At 32.9% G+C, this 27,446-nt stretch overlaps 1 protein-coding gene across 9 annotated transcripts in view; it reads left to right on the plus strand.

Annotated features, from left to right (window-relative positions):
- ROBO1 (roundabout guidance receptor 1) overlaps nt 1–27,446 on the plus strand; it is a 1,127,179-nt gene that overhangs the window by 153,630 nt on the left and 946,103 nt on the right. For 8 of the 9 annotated variants that reach the window (XM_084991648.1, XM_021071380.2, XM_084991651.1 and 5 more), the window contains exon 2: nt 141–279. In XM_084991648.1, coding sequence (XP_084847774.1) covers nt 192–279 — 88 coding nt within the window. In that variant the 5' untranslated portion in view covers nt 141–191. Of the gene's footprint in view, nt 1–91; nt 280–27,446 lie in introns of all 9 variants that reach the window. The other variant, XM_084991649.1, reaches the window with a different exon arrangement.

Below are 27,446 nucleotides of genomic sequence, written 5' to 3' on the forward strand. Positions count from 1 at the left end.
TGTGTTTGTGCTATGATTTTTCACAAAATATTTTTAACATTATCTTTATCTTAACATAGCTAAACCTATAGCTAAACCTATCTCAACATAGCTAAAGCACATTTTTAACTATTAAAAATACTGTTTTTTTTTTCTCCCAGATAAAACATATCCGTATCACTGGCTGGGTGTAATGCAAGGAAGGGACAAAGATGAAATGGAAACATGCTCCTTTTTTGGTCATAATATCACTCCTCAGCTTGTCCAAAAGCCACCTGTTCCTGGCACAGCTTATTCCAGGTAAGTGCCACGCATTTGTTTCATCAAACCTCAATCCGTATTCCTTTTTTGTTTTAATTTTTTTTTTTTTTTACTTTGTGTATTGCAAATCAGATTTGTTCATTTTCTTGGAAACTTGTAAGTCTGTGTGAATGGTTTCTTAAGTTTGTGTGCTGATAAATTTCAGGGATCAAATATGATTCTTGAATACAGAGCACCTTATCAATTCCCTAGAGAAGCTGAGGAAATTCAGAAAAATTCACTGTTACTGAAATGTGTAAGAAGTTATTAACTGAATTTAAGACGGGTGGAAGAACAATTATAGTAAGGAAGGAATGTGTAACACAAAAAGGCTATCAAAGTCATAATGCATGTTAGTACCATGGAAAAGGAACATCACAGACAGTAAAAATGTTTGAAACTGAAATTCCTTTGGGTGGTGACATTCGAGTTCATCAGCTGAACAATGTCAGAATAAAAATGCAAACTGCTACCCTGTTGCTACCGTAGTTACATAGTTACTGCTGGTTCAATGATATTAGAAACCTGGTTCCTTGGAGTCATAATTTCATTAATAGTACTGTACAAAGATTTACTTAAAGTGTTTTTAAAATAGGAAATTGACTAACGCCCATGCTATGGTAGAAGAAAATAGAAAAATATAATAATATACATATTAAAATATAATTTCAACTTTCTTCTTAGAGAAAACTATGGGGAAAATGGTAGTTAACTTGGGCATATTTAATATACCATCATAATTTAACCAAGTTGCTCATAAAAGAATGGCATTTGGTGTTTTGTTAAACCAAAACATGGAACTTGATTTTTTTTGTTTATTTTAGTCATATTTATTTTAATAACCAGCAACTGTATGTAACTTATCATGTGTATCCACATACGAGTCAGGATTTTCCAGTAATTCTGGGGCTTGATTTTTTTTTCTCCTGCTGGGCTAAGATTGATATTTAATTAGAAGATAAGGGAGTTGTGAACAAAAAATGATTTTTATCTATTAAAATCATTTCCATATAGTGGAAGTAAGCAGAAAATTTAAAATCTATTGTAGCAAAGTCCATCTAGCTCCTTTGTTTTTTGAAATTACTCCTTTGAAATTACTATAAGTTTTAAATTTTAACCTGTCCCTACGTTCCCCTTCTCTTGCCACTACACTGGTGAGTGTTGATTAAAATTAATGAATGAACTCAGTATCAAAAAATCACAATACGAAAAAATGCTATGCATTTTTTAAGTATATGAAAAATGCGGAGTTCCCGTTGTGGTTCAGTGGTTAATGAATCTGACTAGGAACCATGAGATTGCAGGTTCAATCCCTGGCCTTGCTCAGTGGGTTAAGGATCCCGCAAGTTGCCCTGAGCTGTGGTGTAGGTTGCAGACATGGCTCGGATCCCACGTTGCTGTGGCCCTGGCGTAGGCCTGCGGCTGCAGTTCTTATTAAACCCCTAGCCTGGGAACCTCCATATGCCATGAGTGTGGCCCTAGAACCCCGCCCCCCAAAAAAAGAAAAATGCAAGCCTTTCAAATCATCAGGATTAAAGAGGTTATATGAAAGTGTTCTGTAGACTATGATTATAGATTTAGATGTGGGTATAACTCAGATGTAATTGTCCTTAAACTGTCTTGCCAGCTAATAACTGCTTCAGTCAACAAATTTAGTCCATGATCTAATTATTGAGCAGGTAATCAAATCTCAAAAGGTTCAGTCATGGTTTGAATCATACTTACCTCTCTAGATATATGGAAGAAGGAATGCATGCATAAAGTATGTGGAAGGGGGAGTAAGGTTCATCTATGGCATATAAGGTTATTTTTTCATTCAAGAAGATACTGCATGATTACAGAGAAGACATATCAACTGGACCATCTGGTTTCAAAATTTGTCAAAACTCTGCAATTGCTGTTTACATGCAAGTACTTTAAGATGAAGGAGAGCTTAAAATTCATGCATTGATTTTTCCATACAATATGTAGATTGGATACAAAGGTGATCAATTGATTGGCAAATAGCCAAAGCATGTCATACAGATTAGTAACTCAGGGCCCTCTTTGAGGCAATACCTTACAAAGAAGTAAGGGTACCCCAAAATGGAATTTATAAAGCTTTGTGCCTTTCCTGTTCAGGACCTCAGCATTCAAGAATTATTTCAAAGCAATTTACCTGTCACAAGAAAGATGATGTTGCATTTTCAAAAGGAACGCTTACAGAGTAGAAGTCATTTTCATAACTGCCTCATTCACAAGCACTGATTTCAGGTTAAGGAGATTAGAAAACCTCCTGAAAGGGATCATCAGCCTAGAACCTCTCCTCTTTCACACTGACCTCAGGATGAAGTGAGATCCTGATTCTGCTGTTGTTGCTCCATCTTTATTATGTTCAGTAGAGGCCCTTGACCTGCACTGAGTGTAGCCTAGCTCAGAGGGAGCAAGGATAGGGAGATCTTATATTAGTGACTTTTTCCAAAACACTGTTTTCTCATTCAGCTGATTTACCTCCTCTCTTTCTCTGAGGAAAAAAATACCCTTCTTTATCAGAAATTTATTTCAAAAGTCAGATAAGTTAAAAAAAAAAAGTACAATGTTTTCTAAAATCTAAGGAGAAGAATATGGTCTATAGAACGTAACTAGGTGAGTTATTAGTAGAATGCCTACCAGAACAAGATACCTCAGGCTAACAAGTAAAGCGCAATGAAAATAACTATTGTAATGTAGATTATTTTATTACTGCAATAATAAAGAAGATTTTCAAACTGTGAGGTGGTTACTTGGTATAATTAAATGCTAAACCAATGCTTGAATTGACAGATCACGCAGCTTAATTTTTTTTCTATTTTGTCCCCCTGTATAATACATTTTCAAAATGCTGTTATGTTATACAATTACTGTATATGAAGTGGTTGGTATATCAGATGACTAGAAATTAGATGTACATTTTAAATAAAGAAATAACTCTTGATGCTGAAAAGGAAATCCATTTTCAGAGAGAAGGAATCATTAAGAAGTGGATTTTAGGAATGATTGAGCCTCTCCAACTGTTTGAGTTGTGGCCTTCATCCCACAGAAAGCCCATTAAAGGCTCTGTATTCAAACCACTGTTACGTGCTCCCTTTGTCAATTTTCCTCATCTCTTATTCACATATAAAATACTCTCAAACCAACAGCAGTTATCTCTTGAGACATGCTCTATCTGGGCGAGGCTACATCTTTCTTTAACCTCTCCTACAAAGGAATCTTACAGCCCTGGTCACATTTTAAATATCCATCTCTGATTGCAACAGATGTCAGGAAGACAATAAAAGACACATGTTAAACGATATGTTTTTAAAGTATTCGCTTCGCATATGGGCGATTGAGTTGAAAATTTGAAGGACGTCGATGGCAAAAAAAAAAAAAATGTTGAATTCTAGGGGTATAGTGTAAGATTTTAAATGGAAACATGTGGGGATGGGAAAACACATCCCCTTTCTATCTAAATAAATCGAACAGCCCACTTTAAAGTTAAACGTGATTTATTTTTCCCTCTCTCTTCTCTAAATGTGCAGCAGCATTGTCCTTCATTAGAGATGCAGGTGCTGACAGGGTTATTTCCTTTGCCCTGCCTCATGTCAACAAGCCTTGAGAGTGAAATTGTCTGAAATGATTTACTCCTTACCCTCCCCACCCCGTCCATCCACCACCACTTCAGTACCTTGCTGCTTTCTCCAAAGAGAGGTAATTGCAAGCAGCTAAGTGTTATCTGGGTTGAATCATCCACAGATAAACTATAAAGTTTAATAAAAGAATTCTTTACATAAGATCTAGAAATGATAGGAAGTATCTACATACAATCCCATATATTCCAAATTTTTGTGATTTGTTTTATTTTTACATGCCTAACATATTTTGAATAGATTTGAGGAATTCTTTCAGATTTTTAAAATTGCTATAGAATGCAAAAAAAAAAACCTGAAAGTAAAATTCTGATATTGAAATGTGGTAGAATCTTTACACATTTCTTTAATTATTTGCTTACTATATTTAACTAAGAATATTACATGTATACACATTTAACTAATAATGTTACATGTATACATTCTACAAGGTTTTATCCTCAGAAATATCTTTTTTCCAGTAGTTGTGATCAGTTTCTGTATCACTGTATCCATGGCCAATGATAAGGAAAAATGCATATTATTTAGTAACAATAGCAATTGCTTGTTCACAGGCAAACAAACGGTTTGATTTTTTTCAAACTGTCCTGACTATTCAGAAACATATCAGTTAATATTTAAAATTTGCATAATTACTTGTCTTTTCTATTGGAATATAATGTTTAGATTTAAAATTAGTTTAAATTTTTATTTAACTTTTCCAATTATGCATTGATAGAAGTGTTACTATTTACAAAAGTGATTTGATTATATATCCTACTTGTTAAATTTATATGACTACAGAATTGTTTCAGCATGTTTTCCACAGACTTTTTTTTCAGAAGCCCACTTTAAATGTTTATTAAAAATAAAGTTTCCAAGGACCCATCATAGAATCACTGAAACAGAGAGCCTAGGAACCAACAGTTTTACAAATACCTCCAGTTAATATAATACAGAGAAAATCTAAGGACCACAAGTTTTGACAATGTTCTTCAGGTTGATAAAAGAAATGGTTGAATACATTAAAAACTACTTATTATTTGAGAAAAGATTTTCTTTAGAAAGAGATGAAAGTATTTGAAGATATTTATTTTCACATATCGCAAGCATTTGAGGGAGAAAAATTAAGGCTACTGCTGGCTTACTTTGCATTGATTTTACTCTTGTTTCTTACTGTTTTTGTCTCATGGTAATATTTATAGTTTCAAAACTATAATTTTGAAAGTCAGTAGCTGAAGAAAAAAGCCACTGAACAAGTAAATAGATCAGTGAAAATTAACCTGTGTAATTAAAAGTGACTTTACAGGATTTTAAATCATCATTGTGATAGATGAGAGGAAAACACTGTTGGAGGTTTGCAAAGGTATGATCAATATCAAAAGATGTGAGTTATACATAGAAATTACTCACGGATTGTATATTGATAAATGAATAGATTAACAAGAGGAAGAGGTTGCTGAAAAAAAACACTGCAGATTCCTCATTATACTTGGGTAACAGGAAAGAGATAGGTTTGAAAAATTACGTAGGAGGTAGTCAGAAAAACTGGATGATAATGGGAAGGAGGGAAAAGGAGAGAGAGAGATTGAGGATGGCCCCAAGATGCTTGTTGGAGAGAGGCCAGCGATGGTATCATTAATGAAATTAGGGACGTAGCAGTGCTACACTGTGATTAAATTTTATATATATTGATTGTTTCATGATTTACAATATGTGATTATTTTACAAAATCAAATAAAAAGAAATTAGGGTAATAGTATGCTTCCATTTACTTTAAAACCAATATTTGCTTTATGTTTTCTGTTGGACTTAAGTTCCAAATGAATTATAGTGTTATTTAAAGTCACCCTTTAGAGTTCCCTTGTGGCACAGTTAGTTAAGGATCCGGCTTTGTCACTCAAGTGATTTGGGTCACTGCTTTGGCATGGGTTGGATCCCTGGCTTGGGAACTTCCACATACTATGGTTGTGGCCTAAATAAATAAATAAAGTAGTCATCTTTGGGAAGAGAGAAACTGTCTTTAAAAAAATAAAGTCTCCATTTAGATATATATTTATTCATATAAATGTACTATTATTATCTCTTTTATGGATATTAATACCATTCAAACTTTTCTGGACAATTAACCAAGTTAAAGTTACTATTTGCGAAGAACAATAATACAAACTAGTAGTTCCCATTGTGGCGCAAGCAGAAACAAATCCAACTAGGAACCATGAGGTTGCAGGTTTGATCCCTAGCCTCGCTCAGTGGGTTAAGCGATTAGACCCCTAGCCTGGGAACCTCCATATGCTGCGGGTGTGACCCTAAAAAGACAAAAAATAATTATAATAATACAAACTATGGTGTGAATCATTGTTAAAATATGTTTGATGTGATTTTTTTTCTCAGTGTAATTGTGTTTCTCAGGCTTTTCATTTCTATTCCTTCACTGGCAAGCACATTTTAAGAATTCTTTAATTACATGTCACTGGAGTTGTGATGTGACCTTCATTTACTTTTGTTTGTATTTGCGTGTTTGTGGATGTTAAATAGGATTGGAAATCTTATCAATAAAAGGGTCAAGTCTCTAAAGAGAAGAAATACTTAAAGAAAAAAATAAAATACATTCCTTACTTTCTAGAGACTGTCACTCAGTTGAAGATGAGGTCTTAATTAAGAGAGAAATTGCCAGCTGTACTCAATTCCGTGGCTCTTCATTAGTCTTGGTTTACTAGTATAAGGCTTTACATAATTGTTTAAGGAGATGGAAGCAAACAGACATCCTTAGCTACAAGACACTCAATGAAGGAACTCATATTTGTAATCTAACTGTAGTGCCCAGGACCTTTCTGCTTTGATGATATGGTCTTTGTGATGAACCTGGCTTGAAAAACGCCATGTGCCACACCGTTCACCTAATTAAGCCATCAGAATGCATTGCAGCAAACAGAGTGCCTCATATGGACTGGTATAAGTAATTTTTGCTCCTCTATTGCCTGGCTAATAGAAAGAGGCTCTATTCTAGATTATGACTGATAGAGGTTATATGGTACAGCTGTTGTAATTGTGCCTGAGGGCAGAGAAAGCCTTTTGTAAAAAATTCTCTATTTGCCAGAGACACTGTCATTACTTCATTTAACTATTTTCCCTAGATTGCCTGGTGAGCACTATTTATTCTTTCACTGTACTTGCAGCTTTCCTCTGTCCACACGCTTGTGTCCTTTGTTGTATAATGCCATGTTTTCATATGGGAGATTTGCTTTAAAAAGTGTCTATTATTGATTCTTTAATTAGAAAATAAAATGGATGTTTCAGACTATTAAAATACAAAGAACATATAAATAATTCAAAAAAAAGTTGAATGCCTGTGGGCCTTAAAAGTATCTTCCTAAAAAATAAGCCACAGTGCAAATTTTGAAAGACATGACATTTTATGATATGACATAACTATATATGTATGTATGTACACATATGTATATGAAATGTTATAATATACATGTATGTGTATGCATGTATAATATGCATATAATATTTGTATTTCAATACATATATTTAAGTATGGATGCACGTATAAATAGTATTTGCATTTATTGTTCTGAATTATTCATATAGGTCTGATAAATGCATATAGGCTGCTATAGATATTAAAAGAAATTTTTCGCCTCTTAAAAATAAGGTAAAATTTATCGTGACATGACGTTTTTCCATCTATGTTAATAGTCATTCTCTAGATTACTAAGGTACTGGGGTGACATTTCTATACAAATGACATTTATGAAAATCATTGTATGAAAATATAGATAATATAGAATATAATTTCTCATTTTTCTATCTAAGTGGTCTTTAACATTTATTTAATGTTTTACCCTGTATAGGTTCATAGCTTGACTTGGAATTCAGTCAGAGGCATAAGGTTGGCATAGCTATTACAAAAAGCTGGGGATAGGGCCCCCACATCCAGTGTTGTTCTTGTTTATGATGTGTCGTTACTCACTGGGTCACAGATTTTTTTCTTATAACCTTGTGACTCTAATCACTTTTTTTTTTTTGGTCTTTTTTGTCTTTTTTAGGGCCGTACCCGCAGCATATGGAGGTTCCCGGGCTAGGGGTCTAATCAGAGCTGTTGCCGCCAGCCTACGCCAGAGCCACAGCAACACCAGATCCAAGCCATGAGCCATGTCTGCAACCTACACCACAGCTCAGGGCAACGCCGGATCCTTAACCCACAGAGCAAGGATCAAACCCGCAACCTCATGGTTCCTAGTCAGATTCGTTTCCACTGTGCCGCAATGGGAACTCCTAATCACTTCTTATTTCTTCCATTGCACATGCTCTTTTTCTTTTCTTAGATATTTATTTTCTAATATCGTGAGACAATTGTGGTTTTGTGTAGTTGTGGAATAGGAAGTGTTCTCTTTAATAATTTATGGCTGATTTCATGCTCTTTAAATAAACTGAATTTCACCAAATATAAGGTGACGGTAGTATCTCTATTATGTATTTCTAAGAAAAAATATAACTACCCATTAAGACATGGCACAAAGTTTTAAGGCTAATTCTGTGTGGCGCATTAATCAGACTGCCTCTTAAAGCTTTGAAATTTCTTTCATCCCTTCTGAAAGAGTAGACAGTTTCTCTTGCATTTAGTTTGGTGGTGACAAACAATCCTTTTGAAGTTTCTGAGGAAGTAGACACTTTATTCTACCTAAATATGTCTTCTTTTTATTAAGTAGCTTAATTTTTGCTTCACAAAAAATACAGTCTTGTGACTATTTCTCCAACAATAAATACGTCTTCAACAGTGTCAAATCTATGCATGAATTTTTGTTTCTAAGCCTTAAATAACAGTAACATTGCTGGTAATGTTCAATTACAGAGGAATCATGGAAGATATTTTAAATTATAATTAAATTCAACTTGAATATCTTCCATAATGTACATAACTTTACTGAAAGGAAACCAGTTATGACCTGAGAATCACATTAAAGACAATGACAATCATCGAAATTGCTGTCTGACTCAAAGCTATTGTAAGATGCTATCAACTATGAAACTTTAGAATCAAAATATGAAAAAAAAATGACTGAATCGGTGAATATAATATACGGGGAGAAATAGAGCCTTATGTAGTCCTTATGTTTCTTGAAACTTATGTAAAAGTACAAATGTTCACTAGCAACCAACTCTTCTTAATAGATCCTTATTTTAAAGCCACAAGCTTGGTGAATATAAAGGAAAAAATAGTACAGTAAGAATACAAGTGTGATTAAAATTCATCCATTCGAAGTCTCTTTCTCAGGTTTAGAAATCTTTCGTCCGAAAACTTAGCTTATTTACTTGCAACCTTATTATCATCATCATAGTTGAAATTTCCAAGCAGTATGCATGGTGCTGAAATTTATATTATATTTCTTTTAGAGTAGATGTGTTATTTTTTTCACAGAAGTTTCTAGGTTTTAAAAAGTAGCTTTAGTAGTTGCTTACTCTTTTTCTGCAAGTGTGCGAGATTCTAAATAATGTCATTTCAATAATAAGAATTGGCTTTAGTATGTTAGAATTTATGTACAGAAGAGTTGTTTCTAAATATTCACCAGTTATATAGTGAATATAGTAAAAGTTGACTAATACTTATTATAAACTAATGTTACCCTTTAATCAGCCTATAATCAATTCATGTATAGATTATAATCACTTAATTTGCCAATGGAGTAAAACCTAATTCATTGAACCCTATTTTAGCATCACCACCAAAGAACTTTTTTGCTAATAGTTAAGTTTAGCTTTGTAAAATGCCAAACTGTCCATGTACCATTTTACTTTTCCCATATCAATGAATGAGCGTTCACTGTTGCTCCACTTCCTTGGCAGCATTTGGTGCTGTCAGAGGTCTGGACTTTAGCCATTCTAATAGGTGTGTAGTGGTATCTGAGTGTGGCTTTAATTTGCTATTTCCCAGTAACATGAGATGTTTGGCATCTTTCCATATACCTATTTGCCGTGTGTATTTCTTCTTTAGTGAAATGTCTGTTCAGATCCTTTGTACACCTATTAATCAAGTTGTTTGTTTTCCTCCTCCTGAGTCTTAAGAGTGCTTTGTATACTTTAGATAACAGTCTTATCAAATGTGTCCTTTGCAAATATCTTATCTTCGTCCGTGGCTTATCTATTCTTCTAGCACTGTCTTTTACAGAGCGAAGGTTTTTAATTTTGATGAAGTCCAACTTATTTTTTTTTCTTTTATGGATCATGCTTTTGATGTTGCATCTAAAACCACTACCATATCCAAAGTCACCTAGATTTTCTCCTAAGAACTTTTAAATATGAGACTTTATCCCACTTTATATAGTTTATTTTAAATATGTAGAATTGTAGTCCCCTTGTAACATTTTCAATGTAAAGAAATAATATTGGAAGGAATATCTTTCTTTCTTGGTTTTGTTTGTTTGTTTGCCATGCCTGTTGCATGTAGAAGTTCCCAGGCCAGGGATCTAACCCATGCCACAGCAGTGACCTAAGCCATGAGCCATTGCAGTGACAAAGCTGGATCCTTCACCTGCTGCACTACATGGAACTCATTATCTTCCTTAGTATTGATATTTGAAATCAGAACCATATGTCAAAATGGTAATTATTGATATTATTTTTGTCAGTGTAACCATAGAATATTATTTACTTTACATGATAATTAGGAATAATTGTGTGTTTAATACCCTGTAGTATATGCAATGACTGACCAACAGAATCCTGCTGTTGGACAGGGAACTCTGTCCAGTATTCTGTGATACTCTCTATGGGAAAAGAATCTGAGAAAGAATGGATGTGTATGTATGTACAACTGAATCACTTTATTCTACAACAGAAATTATCACAACATTTTAAATCAACTATGCTTCAGTAAAACTTTAAAAAATGAGGGAAAAAAATGATGTTTTGGCACTTTAAATGCTAAATGCAGCTGAAAGCAGGACAAACAAAACTGAAAAGAAAGGCCAGAGACAATGCACATGAAAAGGAAAGATAGTTGTTCAAGAAACCAGTTTAGTGGAGATAGGAGGACAAACTCAGAAGTGCTATCTGGGTAGAACAACTTCACATGAATCAAGTGTTAAATGTGCTCTGGCTGCACACAGAAGTGGTTCCAGACACTCTGGGAAGTTGATTTTTAATATTTACAGGGTAGATTATTTATTCCAGTTCCAACCATAAGGTTTAGAATTAATCTTCATCTCAATTCACTTTCTAACTAACTGCATCATGCTGCTGCTTTAAAGATGAGCTACCATTTTTTCCTGTTTCATATTTGTAAGCTTTTATCAAGTGTGTTTAGGAATCAGCCATTTTAAGCGATAGCTTTATTTATACTAAATAAGCTGGATGATGTTAATCAAAAGCATTGGCTTTAGTGTCAAACATATGAATTCTGTATGGAATGTGTGATCTTGGGGAAAATGCAGAATGCTTTCTTGGTTTGTTACTTGTCTTATTTCTTTGCTTTTTTGTTTTGTTTTGTTTTATTTTGTTTTGGGGTTTCTTTTTTGCTTTTTAGGGTTACATCCACACTATTTGGAGATTACCTGGCTAGGGGTCGAATTGGAGCTATAGCTGCTGGTCTAGGCCACAGCCACAGCAATATAAGACCCTGTGTTGTGACCTACACCATAGCTAGGTTGCAATGCCAGATCCTTTAACCCACTGAGTGAAGCCAGGAATCGAACCCGTGACCTCATAGATACTATCAGGTTTGTTATCACTGAGCCACAACGGGAACTCCCCATTTGTTTGTTTGTTTGTTTAAAGGATATAGTGTTTACCCTGTGGTGTTTTTGTGAAGATTACATAAAGATTGTCAATTATTTAATGCAATATCTCATCCATAGAAGGCACTCAGTAAATAGTAGCTGGTGTTATTTGAAAAACCTATGTCCCTAGAGAGTTTCTGGACCGTAAAGGGAGCATGTAAGATAGATGAGTGAAAATTATCAGGTGGTTTTGAGCCCGGATGATGATGTGAATGATTGAACCCAGGGGTGTTTGGAGAGTTGTGCCAGATGCATGGAAGAATTAAGAGAAAATGCCATGGCCTAAAAGAGATGGCTTTTAATGTGGATAGTGGATGTGGGAATAATTAATTATTTTTTTATAATAGTGGGCCTGATGCAGTACACTGAACCCCTCTCGGATGTCCCAACAGACTATTCAGTGTGAAATGTCAGATACAGTATTTAGTGAGCAGAAAATACTAAGCAGTGTAGAGAGGTTATAATTTGATAAACAGAAGTGATACAACTTCACTACCACAAAAATTAAAGAATGCACATTTGACAGAATATGTATGAATTTAGCTAGTAAGTATATAAGGATCTTAAGTTGTAACTATTAGACAGTTCTACTCAAACAGTAACATGATGCTTTAGGCCAAAAAAGGGAAACATGACAATTATAAATGCTTTTATTGGACATTGTGACATTTTTAGACTACAGTGGAGATTTTGTTGTAATTATTACTAGATTGCTTAGCATGATGTATAGTATTTTTAAGTTGTAAAAATATGTCACCAAAAATTCTAGTTTTTGAAAGCACCATGAGGCAAACAGAAGGATGCCCACAACATTTATTTTCTTATGTGTCTTGGTAATAGAAGAAATTTCATAACTTTTTACTGTTTTGGTGAGGTATTTCACGACAAGAAAACTACAGATGCATACCATTTATATTTGTATTTTTTTGTAATTCCTCCTTTCAAAAACACACAAGGATATAAAATATATACTACTTGTAGAAAATATTTGAAAATCACTAAAGAACCTAGAGAAGCTTAAGATCAAAATTTTTTATAATGATTTTTATTTTTTCCATTATAGATGGTTTACAGTGTTCTGTCAATTTTCTACTGTACAGCAATGTGACCCAGTCACACATACAGGTATACATTCTTTTTTCTTGCATTATCATGCTCCATCGTAAGTAAGTAGATACAGTTCCCAATGCTATACAGCAGGGATGGATTGGGAATTTGGGGTTAATAGAAGATCAGACATTGAAATGTTGACTAGAAGTGGCTAACAAAAAGTTTAGGCAGTTGCTGTCTACTCAAGGTAAGTTTTTAGTTTTATCTTATTTGTCTATCAATTAATACCTGTTTGTGTTTAGATCATTGTGACTTTTGAGGGAGCTCAATTATTGAAATAACACTATTGCTTTTGGAATGGATTAGCAATGAGATCCTGCTGTGTAGTACTGAGAACTATGTCTAGTCACTTATGATGGAGCATGATAATGGGAGAAAAAAGAATGTATACATATATGTGTAACTGGGTCTCCATGCTGTACAGTAGAAAAAAAATTGTTATGGGGAAATAACAATAATTTTTTTAATTTGATTCACTTTTGTGGTATGTCATAATACACTTTGATTTTAACAGATGGAAAATAAACTATAATTTATCAAGAATGACATTTTTTAGTTAAATTTATTATGTGATAAACTTGGGTGGTCTAATAGATGTAAAAATCACAGATTCACAAATTTTAACTAAAATATTATTAATAGAAAGAAACAAAACATGGTTTTAGAGGATCTTTGATGTATTTACACATTCTGATTAAAGCAGATAATTAAATGTAAAGATGACTATAATAATTACTTGATTGGTAGATTTGCCACTGATTTAATTAAATTTTTATGACTCTATTAGTTATAAGAATTAGATAATAAATTACTAGTATTTTTTAATTGAATGACCACTAAAAGAGGGAAAAAAGTGAAATTTAGGGTAAAAGTATGATTATGAATTAGAACAGCTAGTTAAAATTACGAGAGTTTCAAATTTCAATAAAGGCTGAGAAAAGTAGAGTTCCCACTGTGGCTCAGTGCTAACAAACTTGACTAGTATCCATGAGGATGGGGGTTCGATCCCTGGCCCCACTCAGTAGGTTAAGGATCTGGGGCTGCCATAAGCTGTGGTATAGATCACAGATGTGGCTAGGACCTAGCATTGCTGTTGCTGTGACATAGACTGGCAGCTGCATCTCCAATGTGATCCCTAGCTTGGGAACTTCCATATGCTGAGGTACGGCCCTAAAAAAAAAGTGTTTAGTGCACAAAACAGATAGATAGTAACCTGAACAAACAGAATGTATTTAAATGCACAAATTATTTGGAAAGTGAGAATCAAAGGAACCAGTTTGACCAATTCTGAAACTATAGACAATGCTATATTAAAATCGCCAAACATTGACCCCAGAAATGTCATTACTTAATATAAAGGTGTCTTATTGCATGAGATGCCAAGTCATGTGACAAAATTTATGAGACCTGATTAAATATAACAACCCTAAAAAAAATAGAATAAATAAAAAGAAAAGGGGCTTATCTATTATATACTTCTTTTAGTCCAAAAAAAAAAAAAAAAGTATGATTCAATGGAAACAAGTGACCATACACATCTCAGGTTTCTCTGGGTAGTCTCTATTTCATGCTTAGGGTTCCTGCATAATATAATATATGTGCTAATTACATTATATAATATATACTACATTATATATGAATGTGCGTGTGGTATTGGTATCACCATTGTGAGTTAACCAAAGCTAAATTCCGTAGCGTCTTTGAACAATGTGTTGCTATTCATCTGGTCTTTATATAGCAGAATTTGCTGTGAGATAGTTGTTTAATTATTATATATTGGATTTTAATTGATTAAAAATACTTTGGAAATTATTGAGGAGTCAATATAATTTTAATGAGATGACTATTTGGGTGGTCTGTAGAAATAAAAAAATCTATTTGTAACAAAAGCTGAAAGTTATATTTAATTGAATATGTTGATAATTTGTCATTTTTCTTTAAACTATCAGTCATTTCACATTTATAATTTAATTAAATGACAACTTTGTGGCATTTTTCCTTAAGAATATTTGCATAAAAATTCTCTTGTTACAATGTTTATCCTTTGGTAATTGAAGATAAATTTTATAAAGAAACTTTAACAAATTAACAAATGTAAAGAATGTAATATATCTAGTTTACTGTGTCTTTAATTCCTGAGTAACAAATAAGACATTTATCATCAGCGGGTACCATTCATTGAGCACTCAGTATTTGCTCTTCTCTGCACTGATTTCATTTAATTTTTGAAAAATCTTTGTGAAAGGGAATTAAACCCACTTGAACAATTAGCAGAGCCGGGATTTGACACTAGCTTGGATTGGTCAGACTCCAAAATCTCTGATGATGTTGCCCAGGTCACTCCTGTCCATCCTGCCACCCCCTGCATGAAACACAGGATCTTCCCAATCTCATTGGATGTATCTCTTTGTGGGTAGGATAGGATGTGGTCTACTTAGTATATTAAAAGATGTTGAAAGGTAAAAGACTCCTGGACTAAATTCATCTCTTTCATGTCAGGAAAAGAAAATCATGTTTCAGATTTTCAACTCAATTTTCATGGCTTGTATTTTTCTTGCTTAGAAACCTACTTTAATGTTTCTAACTTTTAATCCTTTGTTTTACTACTTACTTTTAGCTTGACAATGGGTATTAGAATTGAGAATGTAATATACACATACCATAAAATAGTTTATGATTGATTCAGGATTGAATTTTATCCTTTCTGAATGCCATGCTTTTTCCTTTTGATACCATGTCATAACTTAACTTTAAAAAATGATCAGCATAGTTTTAGCCAAAATTTCGTAAATAGATAATAAATTTTCATTTCATACAATTATGATTACCTAATCATATTTGTTAGTCTTTTAAAAAATTCTACCATCATAATGTTAATATATTTATCAAACAGCTATAACAATATTTCTAGAATTACCTTACAAATATTTAGTTCAATATATATTCATCAGATTAAAGTATTTTATCTAATCAGAAAAGGATTGTGTTGAGAATGTATTATAAATACATATACTGACACATAATAGGATTTTTCATTAAATATTGCATGTTTAACCTTTTCAAGGTATCATTATTTTTAATATAGCTTTTTAATGTTTAACGTATGCTACTTGATTTTTTTGTAAATCATTTTCTCTTTTCCAGCAAGATGACTTTAAAATGATAGTGGCACGCTTTATTTTACAATTTTATTTCCATATGAAAATATATTTCTTCAATTCCACCTACTTTTTTTTTTAATCTGCAAACTTGTATTGGGCCATTTTATCTCTGGTATCAATACAAAGTCTCAGAAAATTATGTGAAATTTAGAAAGCCACAAAAATATTGTCTATAATTTTCCAATATATTCAATGAATTCTTTGTCTGTGGATATCATAGTATTGTTGCTAGAAATTAAATAGATTGTCCTTCTAGCGAAGGTTAATAATTGAGCATCTATCACATAGACATGTGTATTAATTATAATTTAAAACACCCTGCTGTGTAATGAACCAATTTAAACTGAAGTTTTTACTAAATCAAAACATGTATGGAACATTTATATCACTTTATTTTATAAAACTAACTACCATTCTCTTCATTTTAATAAATGAAGTAATAGTAATATATTTTCTAAATCAACTCTTCTATTTGTTAACATACTTTTAGAAAACTTCCCATTTTATAAATTTACTATATGAATCTGAATCACACTAAATGGTATATTTAAATTTTCAATCCGTAAGCTTTGTTTTCTCCTTTGTTTAAAAAGGTGTTTATCTCTCAAAAACATTCTACAAACTTATAACTTTCTACACATGCTATCAAAGACTGTCAAGATATTTCATCTTATATTCATAGAGTAAGGCTCCCAAATAACTTAATATATGATTTAAGCTCAAAACTGTATTTTATTCCAATATATGACTTTTAGTAACTTAGGTTTCATCTGGAGCCATAGATATGTGATGATTTTACCCTGGAATCACTTCTGGCCTTTGGAAGGTCATTCGTTTACACGTTATTGCCTCTCATAAATTGATCTAATCTTCTGAATAATGGCTGGACATGCTGATGATCAATATTTTATTGCTTCTACAACCTAAAACACACCATGAATTACAGTCAAAATCGTTATCATCCAACACTGCAGACATAACAATAATATACAAGTGATATTATTCCTCAGTTTGTGGTACTGTTTATGAAACAAGATTCTGCTTGAATGATTTTATTTCTGTGCTATTATAATCCTCTTTAATTTATAGCTAGAAATGCTACTGACAGTTATCACTCACTTCTATTCAGGGACAGATAAATAACTCATTATGGGTTTGCACTGTAATAATCAAATCTAAATTTTCCTATGTTTCAAATTATTCTCAAGATGAATCACTTTATTATATTTTCAAAGGGTAGTGTGAATTAAAGATAATCGGTAGTGGAATTTTAAATATAAGGCACAAACTAGCTCTAATAACTTGTAGTAAGGAACTTTATAAACTAATATAAAGAAAGTATTGATTCTGACTATGTTGTTATTATCATATAGCCATATTTCTTTAATCTAAAACTGTGTGATACACATTATATGCATTTTTGGGTTTTTACTATCACATTTTTACAATTGTTTATTTAACAATTTTTAAATTATTAGATTTGTTATTTCACCCTTTTCATAGTATTTTAATTTACTTGTGAATTTTTTCCTTATTTCCGTGTGATTTTTGCACACAAAGGCTCTGATCTCTCTTAATAATATTCTCTTGTCCATGCTTCAGTTTGTCAGTTTCCGCATTTGCTTTTTTGATGTGTTATGACAATCAATATTTGATGATGTGAGTGCTTCTAGTAATCTAGTTAGCATCATGAGTCTGATCGAAAAATGGAAACTTTCTCTCTTGGGAGACTGAGCACGGATGTAAAAAATAGCTGCAATCAGAAAACAGTTTTTTACTCATTATAATCCTAATCCCATTATCTGTAATTTTCAATCAGTTTCACTCCCACAGGCACATGCACGCACACACACGTCAGTAGCTCAGTTTCCTAGAATAGGGAATTATTCATCTCTTTATACAGTGGATCTAGTCATGGAGTTATGTAGTTGAGATGGGGGCTTGCCATCCTTTTTGGCTGCTTCCTTAGCTTTCACTTTACTTCACAAAAGTGTGGTATGGAAAAACTTTAGAAAATGTCTATCCGCATGAACTCATTCAGGTGAGTTGGTTTGATCTTAATAATATTTACCACTTCTTATGTTAATTGAATTGACATATTTCACTTTTAACTGTACTGCTTATTAATTTGTTCCATGTTGGGCAAAACATTGTATGTGTGAATATTGAAACATGTATATTTAAATTACTTCAGTTTCATACAGGAGCTGTGAATTCACTGTGGATATAGAGAACATATTTTAAATAGAAAAATAAGACTGAAGACTATAGTATAAATTGAATTATATCCTATGAGAATTTTAATAGTTTAATCACTTGTCTGCATAAATGTAAAAGACTATTAGAAACGTTTTCATATTTGCTGGCTTAACTTTGAACCATTTCAATTTATGTTAGTCCCTAAATTTTGATAAAAATGCTTTTGACTCAGCATTAGTTTTATTAGTTTCGGAGAATATACACTTAATAAATTATTAGCAAAAGAGAGCAATATGTTTAAAGTTTATTTGGGGCTTGATTAAATAAATAGTCCACACAAATGAACCTGTCTGATCGACACTTTGACCAAAACGGTGATCAACTGACCCAACATGAATTTTTTTTCTTTCAAAATAACTCTGTGTGTGTGTGTGTGTGTGTGTGTGTGTGTGTAGGAGAGTGTCGCAAGTTAAACCTTGTTAGTAAGGAAGAGTACAAACCTATTGAGGATAAATTTAAAATGTGATAGTACATCTGAAGACTTAATTGCTGGGTATGTGGCCCATTTATCTTTCCTTAAAATGTTGTATTGCCCAAAGGGTTGAGTTAAGTGTATTACATAGAATAAAGGTATAACAAAATTAGAAGTAGACTGTAAACTCTTCTGAAATTGAAGCTGGACTTTTCTGTTTTTAAAACTGACAGTATAAAATGATATTAATGTAACATACTGTATTCATAATCATTTTACTTTAAAAAGTAATCTCCTATATGGGATTATTTAGAGTTTACTTTGTCACTGTGACATGGCAAGTCATTTCAATTTTTAGTGTTTTGGGCAGGAGTTGATTCTATTTAAATTCTGGAAAGGGGTGGAGGGTTTTTATCCCAGAACAAAGGCCATGCAGGCATGAACGCATAAAATTTCACATATATTTTCAGGAGGGTGAGAGATTGTCCTAAAGTTGATTCATGGACCCCATATTTAGTCAATGATGAAACAGAGAGAAAGCAAGAGTTAAGATCAGAAAAAAAAATTATGCAATTGGTCTTTTTTTTCATGTAGAAAATAGATGAGAAAAAAACTTTATGGATTAGTCAAGGCTGAAATTGAAGTTCAGGCATCAACAATCAGTAAAAGCAACTTTTTCACTTTCTAATTGTTTGAATATTGGAAAATAGAGAGAGATGATTTGGTCATGGTCCATTAAGACATTCAAATCAATTTTCCATTTATCCCTCTATAAGTGTCATGTCTTTCTAGCTGGCTTCTACTTTGCTTATTGACAAGCAGTTTTCCATAGAAAATTGTTTATCTTTCTGTTTATTTTTGGTATATGAATTAATTACAGATTTGTTTAACTACAGATTTGCTGATTTCCTTTTTTAAAATAGTAGCAATGATGTCTGAGTTGATCTACTTTAAAAATAACATATAGAGAGATAGGATTTCTGATGCTTTATAATATAAAGACTCAAACTTATGTTTGCTTCTTCAAACATTACACTTAACAAAAGCATTGTCATTAGCTAAGAAAGAAGTCCTGGGCCACTTAATGTTTAAATGTATTTCATGTAGACTGATTTGGATAAAAAATCACACTTTTATGGGGAAAAATATTTGATTAATCCTAATTTTAAAATTCTGAATCAAACACATCAGAAGAAAGTACAACAAATACTTTATCCTAGCTTTTCAAGAAGTTATAACAATTATGCAGTTAATGATAAGCCTTTAAATCAAGAGGGGACCAAAATAACCATTTTAGTTTGTCAATACATTTTAAAGTGTTAAGAATACCAGCTACATATCATTCAATGATATTATTTGCAAAAAAAAAAATATGGGTTCAGTTCATTTTTTTCAATATTCATATCTTCCAAATTAGTGATAAGTAAAGAGAGTAAGTAGTTGACAATATGGTCTGGAATATTTTGGATAATGGACAAAGTTAGCAATTAATATATCAGGAAGAAATAATAATGTTGTATTTGCAACAACACAGATGGACCTAGAGATTATATACTGAGTGAATTAAGTCAAAGAAAAACTATTATATCTCTCATATGCGACAGCTAATAAAAATGATACAAATGAACTTATTTACAAAATGGAAACTGACTCATAGACATAGAAAACACACTATGGTTACCAAAGGGGGAAGAGGAGTAAATTAGGAGCTTGCTACTAACAGATACACACACTATATATAAAATAGATTAACACCTAGGACTTACTGTATAGCACAGGAAACTATATTCAGTATCTTATAATAACCTGTAATGAAAAAGAATCTGAAAAAATATAATATATATTGTACACTGAATCACTTTTCTGAACACATGAAACTAGCCCAGCATTGTAAATCAACTATATTTCAATTAAAAAGGAGTTATGTTGCTATTCTCATTACTTAGAAAAATAATAAGTGACACCAGGAAGAAAATATGGATATTGGCCATGTATGAATAGACGATATACAGTTTTTCAGCTTCCACTGGATAAAATGGAATACCATCTTCATTTTAGAGGACCCTTGTAAGATAAGCATTTCACTGTTGTATTTTCTTTTTAAAACACTCCTAAATGACTGAGTTTATATCACCATCTTTAAAAATGTTCCGTGATAAAACAACTATGTCCCAAATGTAAGTGCAGTATCCTTTCCAGGGTTTTGTGCCATTTAATGTCAATAGTAATTTACGTCAAGATTAAAAAGTTTCCCTTCTATGATGTTTTGCGTTATAGGACTTGCAGATTATTGTCAATCTGTTTAAACCAAATAATTTTGGTTTGCAAAATTCAAAAAACCCAGATCTGGCAAATATATTTAGTAGATTAGTTTTATTAGTAAAACAGATGAACTTAAAAAGTAAGGCAAACTATAATTTCTTCTGCTTTTCTATTTGCTTAACCTATTTTTTTCAAATATATAGTTAAGTTCTGCTGTGAGATACATAGTACCATATGATTTGATTTAAGTTAGAGTGGGTAGCATTATGATCTAAGATGAACGAACTAACATGATTAAATTGTTTCTGATCAACTTGCAAAAGAGAAAATATTTTCCTGTTGTTCGATGTTATTCAATCCATTTTGTTGTTCAAAATATATTCAGGTGTTCCCTTGTGACGCAGTAGGTTAAGAATCCAGTGTTGTCACCACAACAATAGGGTTGTTGCTGTGATGCGGGTTCAATCCCTGGCCTGGGAACTTCCACATCACATAGATGTCGCCAAAAAATAAGAGTAAATTTAGAGCCAAATAATGCTCTGTAGACTTCAAGAGGAGGACCCTCGGGTTTGTGTTTACTTAAATGGAATAGGAAACGAGTGTTCAAGTCAAGTAGTTCTATGAGAGTTCTTCCTTGTGAGAGCTTTTTCTCTCTGTTCTTGTATCTTCTCATTTTATTCAGTATAGTATTATGCAGAATTTGGAGGAAATTTTTCCACTTCAGCAAGAATTCCAAGATGCTTCCATATCAAAGCAGCCCTGTGTGATGTTTTCTGCTAAAAATGTTACAACAAATTTCCTGTTGCTATTGTTTGATGATGAGTGTATTGTGACATGCAGTGCCTTATGTGGCTGTTAAGGGAAGCAAATTTTCAATGAACTTGCCCAGCCTTTTGGGACTCCTCAGCTGATATCACATAGGCTGAACAGAGCAGGGAGCCAGCTTTCACTCTTATGAGTATGATTTGATCTTGGAGGTTTCTTTCCTTTTTTGCTCTATTATATTATATAGTCTTTGCTAAAAAATTCTTTCCAAATTTATTCTCTAAGACTTATCCCTAAAGAAAAGACGCAGATTTGAGCAGATGTGTGTCTGCGAGCGTACATTTTATCCTTCTCAAATATTCATTTTAGGATCATCATTTAATAACTATTATTAGCATTTATTGAATTGCTTACCATGAATTCCAGGAGGCATTTTACAAATATTTTCACATTTAATTTTCAAAATTCTTCTGTGTACTAAGTATTAGCTTCTCAATTTTGCATTTGAAGAAACTGAAGTCAAACAATATGTCATTTGCCAAGATGACATGGAGAAAGACATTGAGTAGTGAGATGGAGTTGGTTCTCTCTGATTTCTGAGACTGCTTCATTCCCCTGCACTTTTATGCTTCTCCAGGTTGCCCCTTCTTGCTGGTGGAGGTAAGATGCATATACAATGCTTTTCTCCTCCACTAATAGTGATTTTAAGCCAATGTCTTCATAGGCTGGACTTGAGGACCTGAAAGTAAAAATTTTCAGTCCTTTCTAGCAGGTATTTTTTGGATTTGATGCCAACACCATTTCTCCATTTCTATAGGAATTGGGTTTTTATGATAGTAGATGTGACTTTACATATATTGCATGTTTTCCTCAACAAAACGTAAAAGATATTATTTTCCATTCAAACAACTCTTTTTTTATTAAATTCATTTTTATTAGGAAATAGTTGATTTACAGTCTTGAATATTTCTGCTATACAACATAGTGACCCAGTCATATATATACACACATTCTTTTCTCATATTATCTTCCATCATGTTCTATTCCCAAGAAACTGGATATAGTTCCCCGTGCTATAGAGTAGGATCTCATTGCTTATTCATTCAAAATGTGTGCATCTACCAACCCCAAACTCCCCATCCGTCCCACTTCTTCCTCCCTCCCCTTGGCAACCACAACTCTGTTCTCTGTGTCTGTGAGTCTGTTTCTGTTTTGTAGATAGGCTCATTTGTGCCATAGTTTAGATTCCACATGTAAGTGATATCATCTGGTATCTGTCTTTCTATTTCTGATTTACTTAGTATGAGAATCTCTAGTTTCATCCATATTGCTACAAAAAGTATTTTTTTTTATGGCTTAGTAGTATTCTGTTGTGTATAAATACCTCATCTTCTTAATCCATTCATCTGCTGATGGACATTTAGGTTGTTTCCATGTCTAGGCTATTGTGAATAGTGCTGCAGTGAACATAGGAGTGCATGTATTTTTTTGAATCCCACTCCCGGGCAAAGGTCCTGACAAATAATTTTTTAAATATTTGATTGAAGTATAATTGATTTAAAATGTGATTTCTGCTGTAAGCAAAGTGATTCAGGTATAAATATACACATATCCATCCTTTTAAAATTATTTTCCCATTTAGGTTACCATAGAATATTGAGTCGAGTTCCCTGTGCTGTATAGCAGGTCTCCACTGCCCATCCATTCCATATACAATGTTATGCCTATGCCAATCCCAAACTCCCTATTCATCCCTATCCCCCATCTTTCCTCTTTGGTAACAAAGTTTGTTTTTTAAGTCTATGAGTCTGCTTCTATTTTGTAAATAAGTTCATTTGTATCATTTTTAGATGAGTTACTTTGGATTACCATTCTTAAAAAAGTATTACAGAGCATAAATAAATTCATATGCACCTAATGATTCTTTTGAGCAACTTCAATTGAAATTCATGTGCTAGTATTTTACTTGAAAACTCCTTTTTCACTGTTATTAAAAGTTTATTTAAAAACCTGAAGGAAATTTCCACTGGCTACTGATATGAATCATATCCCATTGTCTATGCTTGCAATTAGAAATATTATCAAGGTGTTATTTTTCTATGCACAAACTGATATCACTTGATAGGAGTTCCCATTGCAGCTCAGTGGGGTTAAGAATCCAGCATAGGAGTTCCCGTCGTGGCGCAGTGGTTAACGAATCCGACTAGGAACCATGAGGTTGCGGGTTCGGTCCCTGCCCTTGCTCAGTGGGTTGACGATCCGGCGTTGCCGTGAGCTGTGGTGTAGGTTGCATACGCGGCTCGGATCCCGCGTTGCTGTGGCTCTGGTGTAGGCTGGTGGCTACAGCTCCGATTCAACCCCTAGCCTGGAACCTCCATATGCCGCGGGAGCGGCCCAAGAAATAGCAACAACAACAACAAAAGACAAAAAAAAAAAAAAAAAGAATCCAGCATAGCGTCTGTGAGGATATGAGTTCAATCCATGGCCTCACTCAGTGGGTTAAGGATCTGGCCTTGTCGCAAGCTGTGTCATAGGTCACAGATGCGGCTGAGATCTTACATTGCTGTGGCTGTGGAATAGGCCGGCAGCTGCATCTCTAATAGGAACCCCAGCCCAGGAACTTCTATGTGCTGTAGGTACGGCCCTGAAAACAAAACAAAAAAAAACAAAAAAAGACTTGCTAAATTTATTTAGTTGTGAAATTTAAAAGCATGAAATATTCAGATAGTTTACCAATTTACCAATGCTATCAAATCTCTGGCAAGAAATATATTGGAAATAATATTTATAGTGATAACCTGCAATATATATATTAAGTAAATTTGCACTCTAACACAAAGGACATGTTTTTATCCAACAAAAAAATAAAAAAAAAATCTTTCTTACAAAGTCATCTATTAATACATGCTTTCCGAAAGCACATATAAATTTACAAAATTATAACAGAAATGCTTTTGATACAATCTTTGCAAGTTCAAAATTAAATTGACCAGAATTGAGTATATAAAAGATCACTTTGGTGGTAAATTTCTGTTTGACTTTGGCCTTCCATGCTCCATTCCATATTTTCTTTTGACTGAAAATTTCTGGCAAGCAGAAATTTATGGTGGAAATGACCTCTCAACTTTATTTATGAAACCCCTAGCAGAACACAGCAGTAGATCACAGAATGACATATGATTACTGTTTCCTAAAAGAGGTACAGTATCATGCAGTGCAGTGAACCCTGCTGGGATACTGAAAATCCACCTGCTCTGGGCTATACCAGGGATGGCCTACACAGTTGTTAGTAAAGGGAAATTTGGCAGAACTGCTTCACCACGGAGACCTTGAAATTCTACTTAAGTGTGCTATTTCATATGAAAAACTGTAGAAAATTTTTTTTTAATTTTGCTTTATCCCTTTCAACTATTCAACTTGAATTTTCTAATTACATATAAGAATAATTTTGTACTTAAACAGATGTGTTTACTGTGGAATTGGAGTCATTACAAACTCATATCCACTTTGATTATTTTTTTGTTTTACATCTATCTATAGAATAATATTCCACTGTATAATTTTATTTCAAAATTCAGTACTTATTTTCTAAGATCTCTATTATAAACTACATGTTAATTTTACATAAAGTAAATCTTAATTTTTACAATGTTGTTATATCGGGCAAACCTAGTTCCATTTGTGATGTGTTTTATAACAAAAATCTGAATATTTTAATTAATGTTTAAGGGAGAAAAGTATAATGAACATTACTAAATTATTTCCAGTTCTACTTTTTTTCGCAAAAATTTAAATATAAGCTTAACTCATATATTTTATCTTGACATGAGAGATTTTTTTTTTGTAAAATTGTCCAAATTTGTCTCCCTGATACACTGTGCACTATGTGACATTTAAGTAATTTTATACATGAACAAAATAATTTCATTTTATGCAATGGATATTTTAAGTTTTATAAACAAGCCATAAACTGCAAACAAAATTTTCTTATTGATATTTTAACAGATTTTACTGATTTGTTTTACTATTTTTCTCTATTCATTAATTTGCATTGTATTTATACAAAGTCTATGACAAGCATAGCTATTTTTTGAATGAATACAGTAAAAACCCATGTAGCATGAGCACATTTATTACCAAAATGACCTTTCAATGCCAGAAGAATAAATTACTAGCAACAAAGATATAAGTAATAAAGACTGAAGCCAAAGCAAGGCAGTAGGCATAAATAGATGGACTTTTTGAGATATTTCTGAAAACATTACAACATTTATAGTCGATATTCATCTCTTTTCTTTAAAATCCATGATCTAATTATCTACATCATTTTTATGAAACTTCATGGTGGCAGTTTTGTTTAACTTATACAAGGGAGTTACGATAGAACAAAATGAGCAATACTGAAAAGAAAAGGATAAAGCATGTCTAGGCACAATGCTTTTGCTCATAAAAGATCACACTCCAAATTAAGTACTGTAATTCACTTCTGCCACTTCTCTATTCCCAAGACAAAGTATTTGAAACACTAGATATCACATACTGATGAAACAAATTGGATACTGGGAATATAATCTCAAATACTTTTATAACTTTGTTATTTTTAAACTGAATTTCTTTAAATATGTCAAAGTGTCTGTATTTCACTTATCACCAAGCTGCTACAGATATTTGCATAAAATATTTGAGGTCCACAGGAAGGGCAAAACCTCCTGGAAGTTGTTTGTTATTTGATCTGTTTTTGAAATGAATATCACCTTCTGTTAGTAGGAAAACTTCATTTTAAGTGTGGGGGTGTTTATTTACACATTATATTGAGAAAACCAATGAGGAGTACATTTGGTAAATTAAAAATAACCAATTCAGTAACCTGTTGAGACAGCATGTTTTTGTTTTCATTGTGTGACTGTTTTGGTTGCATCTCATTACTGTTTAATGAACCTAAATATTCATTAAACATACCCATCCCTTAACTCCAAAAGGCATCCATCTCATCTTAAACTTGTTCTCTTGGACATTCCTCAACCTGAATCCCACTTGAATGTCAGAAGAGGAAAAATTATAATACCGTTTTGGCAAAATGATCTTTAAATGATTTGTACAAAAGATAAATGTTAATACTCAGATCTTTGTGTTTTCAGCTGTGTTATTTTATTTATTATTTTTTTTTTGCTCCTTGGTGTATATGCATATATGTGGTTATATGGAATATTTGCCCTAGTAAAGATGGGAATGATTTAGGAAAAAATAAAGTGGCAAAAGTAAATTTTACTTATGGTTAAATGATATCTATGACAATAGCACACGACATAGTTCAGAGACTATATTCAGATAGAATATTTTGGCCTCCGACCTTTGTCATTGAACCTCCTGACAAGAAATAGCCATTTGTCAAAGGATAAAGATTAATGGCTGTGTTTATCTATGGAGGCCACATGTATAAAGCTTTAGATTGGGATGTTAAGAAGTAAAGCCAGTTGTCACCTAGGGGTTATTAATTCTAATCATATAGAAATGACGCTTGTCCTCAGGAGATCAACAAATAACCCTGACATGAGAGGGCTCATCCTTGTGCTGGCTCCTGTCTACCCCTTTCTTCTCACCTCAGGCATTTTCTAACAGACAAGAACTCTTCTAAACCCAGTGATTTGTACTATGCTACCTCGCTGCAGTCTTCATCTAGCTGTTGTGGAACATAAATGGTCCAAATCTCTGTCCACAGAGCTGTTTGTTTGCTTTAGACTTTCATCATTTCCTACTTAGATTTACCGCGACCTGCCATCTGTCGTGT

Source organism: Sus scrofa, chromosome 13 (genome assembly GCF_054392235.1).
Source record: "Sus scrofa isolate SSC_HxYL_T2T_F1_AM1 chromosome 13, Sscrofa_HxYL_maternal_Yorkshire_Landrace_v2.0, whole genome shotgun sequence".
In the NCBI taxonomy this organism is placed as follows: Eukaryota; Metazoa; Chordata; class Mammalia; order Artiodactyla; family Suidae; genus Sus; species Sus scrofa.